This window comes from Azolla caroliniana, unplaced genomic scaffold, assembly GCF_043228905.1.
Source record: "Azolla caroliniana isolate FFs.n. ecotype wild unplaced genomic scaffold, voAzoCaro1.0.p SCAF_1, whole genome shotgun sequence".
Classification (NCBI taxonomy): Eukaryota; Viridiplantae; Streptophyta; class Polypodiopsida; order Salviniales; family Salviniaceae; genus Azolla; species Azolla caroliniana.
In genome coordinates, this window is record NW_028230436.1 from 2,077,767 (window position 1) to 2,086,046 (window position 8,280).

At 38.9% G+C, this 8,280-nt stretch overlaps 1 protein-coding gene across 1 annotated transcript; it reads left to right on the top strand.

The window, feature by feature from the left end:
• The first annotated feature begins 2,890 nt into the window (after positions 1–2,890).
• Positions 2,891–8,001, top strand: LOC147868232 (aspartic proteinase 36-like). The gene is made up of 11 exons (XM_087339516.1): positions 2,891–2,968; positions 3,070–3,581; positions 4,312–4,441; positions 4,977–5,209; positions 5,309–5,536; positions 5,783–5,942; positions 6,048–6,121; positions 6,493–6,595; positions 7,065–7,131; positions 7,261–7,338; positions 7,520–8,001. Exons 1-11 carry the CDS (start codon positions 2,891–2,893, stop codon positions 7,681–7,683), a joined length of 1,827 nt encoding a protein of 608 aa, XP_087195642.1. The 3' UTR covers positions 7,684–8,001.
• The last annotated feature ends 279 nt before the right edge of the window (positions 8,002–8,280 follow it).

Sequence of the window (8,280 nt, forward strand, 5' to 3'; positions counted from 1 at the left end):
CGGTCCGGAGTGGAAGCTCCCCCTTCTTGCGAAGGTTCCTCGTTGGCTTTCGTTTTGCGGCCGAAATTGGGAGTTGTTGTCGTAGGTCGGATCTGGTCCGCCTTGTCCTTGGCCGAATCGGCCTCTCACTCGTCCGCGTCCTCTTCCTCCGTTCGAGTGCGTGTAGAGCATGTGGCCTTCCGACTCATTGCTCCTTGTACACACGTGGTTTTCTTCGACCAATAGCATTGATTGGAGCTCGAAGAAGGAGGGAGATTTCTCCCTTGCTAGAACGGTGGTTCGCATCGTGCCGAACTGTGGTGCGAGGCCGCGGAGGCATATTTGCACCATCTCATCATCATCGATACTTACGCTTATCGAGCCGAGCGAGTTGAAGCCTTCTTGCGGTTGTGTTCATTGCAAAAATCTTTCATAGATTTTCCCATGCCTCCTTCAATGTCTTGGCTTCGCGAATGTAGCCGAGCATGTGATTGTGAACACATGTCACCAAGCAATACATCACGCGGCTTGCGGCTTGCTCCCATGTCGCGTATCCGAGAGCCGCTTCGGCGGGTCGGTCTTCGTGCTCTCCTTTGATGTAGCTCCAATAGCCTTGTCCGACAAGGTATTGGTGCATCTTGTACTCCCAAGATGCGAAGTTGTTTCGATCCAACTTCTCGGTAGGGAGAGCACTCCCCATTTGAGTATTCATTATGTCAATTCTTCTTCTTCTTCTTCTCTCTTCTTCTTCAAGCTATGTAGCGAAGCTACGACAACGATGAGCCGGTTCTTCTTGAACATCGGCGTAAAACTCAACACACGTGGATGGGCTAGATGGAGCTACCAAACTGCTCTGATACCATGTAAAGAATCGTGTATGATTTTTGTGTAGTGGAATAGGTGTGAACTCTGTGTGTGTGTGTGTGTGTGTGTGTATGAGAGAGAGAGAGAGTGTGTGTGTGTGTGTGAGAGAGAGAGAGACAAGGAGTAAGACACAGAGTATACGCAAGGTAAGTATATTAACAAAGGAGAAAGACTCAACATTTTACAAGGTGGGAGGAGGGTGCTTTATATAGTCACCCTCTCTCTTCATTAACTACTAGACTCATGTGGATCATGGGGAATGTGAAAGCTCATAAGTTATGTGTCATAGAATATGATTCTATGACTCATACTAAATGCTAGAATACAAAGTGGTGACATAATGGTGACTCTTGACCGTTGGATTGTCTATTCACTCTCAAGGTGAGTTCACACACTAGACCAAGTTGAGCTTGATTCTCAACACTTAGACATAATTGATTCCTTAACTCTCTTAAAATGTTTCACTCCTCAAGTTGAAACCAACAAGAATAGGTGATTAGTCAATGCCAATTGTTGGTTAATGCATCTATGCTTAAGAATTTTATGTGTGTCCTTTCCTGACTTTTATGGTCGTTAATACCTCTCTATAGTTCACCAATCCTTCAACTTCTAACTTTGTTCCATGCCTTTATGATGAAGTTACAATGTGATTTATATTCCTTTCCTTCAATGAGCCATTGGTTTCCATTATGTTGGTTAGTTCTTTGTACCAACTAATGTGCTAGCTTGGGATTGGATCCATGGATGATCAATGGAAGGGGGTTTTCTCACCTTGGGCCTCTTGTACTTTCACATTCATGATCCACATCCCACATGGCTCGAGCTATACTTGCTTTATTATTTAGCTTCCATTCTTCTTTGTGGTTGATCAGTGGTTGTATTGCTTGCTTTGTTCGAGTAGGTGCTTTGTTTTATGTAAATGCCAAATCTTTTCTCCAACTTAATCACTTGTTTTATTGCTTCTAGACAATTGGGGTTCTCCCTTATTCACTTGTTTATTTCTAGATGTCTCGACGATTGGGGATCATTGGGTACCTTATTTGCTTCATTTAATAATGGCATTTGGCACTTTCCATCACTTGAACCTCGAACATATCAACATTCTTATCTACCTTCCACCCATTATAGCTTTTCCATGTTTGGTCTTGCGTCCATTCAAAATACTTTGGGTGTGGCATACTTGGTCCCAAGCCCTTTATATATCTACAAAGATTGACCCCAATATCTTTAATCTTGAGCTTGGATATCTCAACATTCTTCATGTGCATGGCTTTCTATTGATTGACCAACATTTTTGCATCTTCACAAAGCGTGTAAATACCAATTTTCTTCAACGAGCGAGATAAGCGTTTTTACTTTTGCCTTCCATTCCTTTACTTGATGTAACCCTTAATTCAATTTTTATTCTTCTCTCTTAAACCTTATAGTTCCTTTTCTCCATTTATCAAACCTTTCAATTCATATTTCTTTCCTTAAAACCCTTATTTTATTTTATTTTATTATTTGTTTCGAAACAAAATAAAAACCACTAACACTTTTTACACCTCACTAGTCGTCTATGCTATTGACACTGTGGCGAGCTCCACATGGGTTGGGAACTTTATGCATTCCAAATCAAGGCCATGTGGTCAATGCCCACACAATTACAATTCATACAGAGTTCTCACCTTGGACCTTGGTTGGTGTCAAGGGGTGTCTCCTCCTTTGACTTTCCAAACTAATATCCCCAAGGAGTGACATATGTTTGCAATCATTAGTTTGTGCCATGAGAGAGATGGGCTCCGCATGCCCTCCATGACCATTTCACACGTACTATTATAATTATTATTAATAGCCAATATTATTCTCCGTCTATACTGTCCATCGAAGGTTTGGGACGGTTTGGGTGGAGGTGAGGTTCCATCTATGGGATCCATTGATGACCAATAGTTGCATGTAAGCTTCATGTTGCAAGGTCTGGGTCGCGGTCATGGACATGGTCAAGGTTATGGACATGGTGGACATGGATGGGCATGGTCAAGGGCCAAGGTTATGAACATGGATGGGCATGGTCAAGGGCCAAGGTTATGGTCATAGATGGGCATGGTCAAAGACCAAGGTTATGGACATGGATGGGCATGGTCAAGTACCAAGGTTATGGCCAAGGTCAAGGCCATAATGAAGACCAGGACAAACCCCACTTTGTGACTATTTCTTTGCTTCAAAATTCAATCAACATTTAACCAGAAATCTCTCTCTCTCCTTTTTAAGAAAAGAGAAGAGAAGAGCAGAACAGAACAGAGCAGAGCAGAGCAGAGAAGGGGAGAGCCAGATTTTTCTCTGACTTCTTCTGATTTTGTTTTAAGACATATAGCGCTTTCTGAAGCTAACCCAATTTCCGTCTCTGCGATGTTCCTCCATCGCCATAGCCGCCGAGCTCGCAATCCTCCTCCTCCTCCTCCTCACACACACTTTCTCCTCCTCCTCCTTTTTCTCCTCCTTTTCTTCTTTCCCCTCATCATCAGCAGCCATGGACCTCTGTTCCCTCTTCTTCCTCACAGATCTTCCTCATCGCTCGTCAGAAGGAATAGAAGGACATCTCTGATTTCTTTGGATCGTCTCTCTCAGGCCGTCTCTCGAGATCGAGCTCGTCATAGCCGGATGCTCTCTTCTTCTTCTTCTTCTTCTTCTTCTGTTGCTGCTGATGAGTATCCACATTCTTTTCCATTGGGAGGAACTGCAGACCCCAACATAGCTGGGTATACATGCTTAAAAAATATCGGGCTTAAATTAGGGATTGTTTCGCAAAGTTAGGGCTTCTAACGCAGAATAGGGTAAATGTGGGTTTTCTAACGCAATAGAAGCGGAAATTAGGGGGTTAACGCAATAATAGGGTAAATCAATGTTTCTTTCACAACTGCAAGATGAGGGGAAATTTTAGGTTAAATTAATTTTTCTCTCGCAAGGTTAGTGTAAATTAGAGTTTCTCTGGTAAATTACGAGTTCTGTCGAACATTAGAATATTTGAAAATTAAGGCTCCTAGTATTTTCCTTGGGTGAAATTATGGTTCTTCATGCAGGCTTGTGATGATCTTTGTATGCGAGTCTTTGTCCTATCTCTTGATGATCGTCTTGTCTTATCTTTTGGATCAAATGAGGGTCAATGGTTTTACGTAAACTAGCTTTTTTCCCACAAATTTGAATCAAATTAGGGTTTCTCTCACAATTATGAGCTAGGGTACCATTCACAAATTAGGGTTTCTGTCCTGCTCCCTCTCAATGAAGAGAATTTCTCTTAGATATTCTGGTGTAGGGAAGCCGGCTCTACATGAGGGTTCCTCTTTCAATTATGGATCAAACTAGCATTCCTCTCAGAAGTGAATCCAATTAGGGTTTCTCTTTATTGAGATGTTTGTTGATATTTGCCTGTGGATATGTGTCTTATCTCGGCCTTTTGTTTTCTTTCTTTTATTTTTGTTCTTTTTGCAGATTATATTTCACTGAGATCGAACTTGGCACACCTCCAACCAAGTACTATGTGCAGGTTGACACAGGAAGTGATATTTTGTGGGTGAACTGTGCAACTTGCAAGACATGTCCAACTTCTACTCAGCTCGGGGTGATTATCTCTTAACTTCAGTTTGTTTCAGTTTAGAGATTGTTGATAAAACTTTATTTTCTCTAGAGATGGTTATTTAGGGCTGTTTTTTAATTTGAGATGGTTGAAATTTTGGTAATAGATAGATGTTTAGGGCCTTTGAAGTTAAAGATGATTTGTGGCTATATCACAATTCAGATTCTGACTTCAGCAGATTAACTTACATATATAGGACATAAAAGTCACATAATCTAATCTTTTGTCAGCTCTCCTCTGGATTCAGGTATTTGTGTTATTTGAGTTGACATTAATTCATAGCATAATATGGAACTATCTCCCATTTGAGGCCACATGAAGTTGTATGATTATATAAAAATACTAGCTATTTGAGCTTGCATGAGATCATAACTACTATTATCCATTTTGAGTCCACATGAAGTTGTAACAACTATCATCCATTTTGAGCCCATGTGAAGGAACTATTTGAACCCATTCTAGTCATATCTCATTCATGGAGTGACGACCCATATTCACTTCGCCAAAGTATTTTTCCTAGGTGCATCTCGCTCTTTATGATCCCAAATCATCGGTGACAAGCCGGAGTGTAATGTGTGGAGATTCTTATTGTAATGATCCTCCACAAGGGTGTGTAACAGAGGAGGTGTGCATTTATCAACTGGGCTACGGAGATGGAAGCTCGTCTCAAGGTTACTTTGTTAGAGATGCTTTGCAACTAAATATGGTGGCTGGAAACACATCTGGGGTTACAAATGCAACTATAGCTTTTGGGTTCGTGAAAGCCATGCTTATTTGGTTATAAAAAGCCACAATGATGTAATATTTAAGAAATTGAACTAAGAAGGACAGTTGTTTCTCTTGTGTTTTTAGCTGTGGGACAAGCCAAGGTGGTGAACTTCAGAACTCAGATCAAGCATTGGATGGCATCATGGGTTTTGGTCAATCAAATCTATCAATCATTTCTCAGCTCAGGAATGAAAACATTTCCCCTGCGGTGTTTGCTCATTGCCTTGAGGGGGAGGGTGATGGTGGTGGCATTTTGGTGATAGGAAATGTACAAGCACCTGGGCTTGTATATACGCCAATAATCCCAAATCAGTAAGTAGCGTTAAGAAATGTCCTCTATTCATATCAGTAAGTACTGGTTGAAGTACAAATTTAGGCACTTGTTTTGAGCTCAACTCAATCTGACTGACATAGTATTTTGAAGTTATCATCTTTCCCGAATCAATTAATTAGGATAGTTTGAGTGCAACTAAAGTGTGATGACAATTCTAGTGCCTCCTTGGATACTGATGTTTGTTGTTGATAAGGGATACAAATATGTATGTATTCACTGTACAGGCCTCATTACAATGTTAATCTGAAAAGCATCAATGTAAATGGTGTGTCAACCTTGGTGAACTCAGAAGTATCAAGTGATGGAAGCACTGGCACCATCATAGACAGTGGCACAACCCTTGCTTATTTTTCAGAGGACGTTTATGACCATGTGCAAAAGGCAGTAAGTGATATGATTTGTTTAGTGGTTATAAGTGCTTCAATTTTCTTTCAGAAAGTAAAAGTCAATATTTTGATAAATAACCCTGTGTTTTTATTATTATTGAAGATTCTTAATGCCATACAAGTTCAAGTGACCACTTTTCAGTGGGAGGAAATGACATGTGTAGCTCTCAGTGGCAGGTAACATATTTTTTTCGATGTGATTTATCTTTTTTGATTGGATGTGATTTGTTTTCTGAACGTATGTTGCTTTTGATGTGTTTTATTCTTTGCCATGAGTGTGTATGGATAGTGTTCTATCCATACAAACTTTGTACAGTATGTTGCTTTTTTATGTGATTTTTTCTTTGCTATGAGTTTATATGGATAGTATTTTAAATCTTGTACAGTATGATATTTGTTTTCAAATTTTAGCTCAATTTGGCTCTGCATGAAGAGTTCCCTTTTCTGGATTTGAAAATTGCTATTAATAATTCGGTTTTATTGTTTATTTTAGCAGATTAAATTTTGTTGGCTAATATTACAGATAATGCTTGTGTTTTTTACAACAGTGTCGATAATGTATTTCCGTCGGTGACTCTTGTGTTTGATGGCAAAGGTGCTACGTTGACTCTTAAGCCACATGAATACATGATACAAGTTGAAGGGGAACAGGTAACATCTTCTAACTAAAAACTAATATCACTAAATTTTGCTGTTTCTATCATTTTCACTATATAATCTACTATTCACCAAAGCTACATATAAGGATTGGGAATCGTGGAAGGAAAGGAAATTTCCATCCTTGTGTTTTTTACTCCATAAAATTTGAAAATGCAAAGGTTCTATCATATTCTCTATTTCCATAGCACCATAATTCCATAGATTGAGAATGTTGAAAGCCAGTTGTGTCAAGGTGCATATTAGCTTGGGTCTATAAACTTGCGGGTTAATAGACGAACACAATTTCTAAAGTTTCTCCATACGCATTAAATATGGGGAAACCATAGAAGGTTCTAAATATAAGTGTCCGATAATTCCACACATCATTATCTAATTATACATTATTTTTACACGTCAATTTTTTCACAAGAACAGTCTTTCTTGTTCATCATTTTATATATGCGTTGTTCTTCTATTTTAGGTAACTGGTTGGTGTATTGGCTTCCAATCTCCTGGGACAAATAATTTGAATTTAAACATCCTAGGAGGTGAGAAACATCAACTCCAACCACAAGTCTTTTCTTTTTTTCATGTGATGATTTATCAACCACTTGGCCAAATTGTTTGTATTTTACTTTTGTTGATTGATTAATAATGTTCTAATTTTCTCTTGGTAGATCTTGTTCTCAAGGATCGACTTGTTGTGTATGATCTTGAACAACCTCAACCTCGCATCGGTTGGGTTGATTATGACTGTAAGTTGTAGAGTTTGTTATGAATGCCTATTTTTCACAAATTCAGTTAAGCTCCATTTCCATGTTTTGGTTTGAATTGAAAAAGCTTATTTTTTGGATGAATATTCTGTTGAATCTAATATTTTTTGTATTTAGTTTGGATACTCTACTAAATCTCGATTTTTTTAATGACAACTTATAGGCACTACAAATATTACAGTTTTGTCATCAACGGGTCAAGTAGGACATGTCTCAGCGTCTTCCATTCCCATTGCAAGCATTGGAAATAATGCTCATAGAAGAAACTATGGATTTTTTCAGACTACGTTTGGGGCTTTGCTGTTCATATTATTAGTCTGGCACTAGGTGCTTATGGTATTATATTAATTTCGATTTAGAAATGAAGAAAAATGTAGTGGCATTATGTAACTTTGTACAGCTTTACATGGGATGACCCCTCTCTCATTGAAGAGCTTTGGGTATTGATGATTCATTTGTATAGCGCGGCAAGATTTTTTGCTGCCAATCCCTCTCTCCTAGGTTTAGTGTCAAATGAACAGCAAAGAAAGAATCAATTCATTGGGTACACATGCCTCAGATGTGTGAGGATATAATTTTCTTACAGTCCTTGAGAGTATATATCCTGCTTACATGAAAATGAAATATACTTTTAAGTTTTAGTAATTCGAACTTCAAGAGTAATGTGTGTTTCATGAATTGTTTTCACTAGAGTTGGGAGTATCACACTCCAATCCAGTGCTAAATATTTGAGCTCTGCTTTTATCCAAATCTTTTAACCATGGCCCACACTTGTCTCTCAACCACAATCTGGAGCTTTGATTGTATTGTTTTGTGGTACATTTCTTGAACATTAGAGGGTTATTAACTTCACACTCTACTGAATGATTCACTTTGGCCGTTTAGGTCACATTTGACTAAGGATGATTATAAATTAACTCCTCT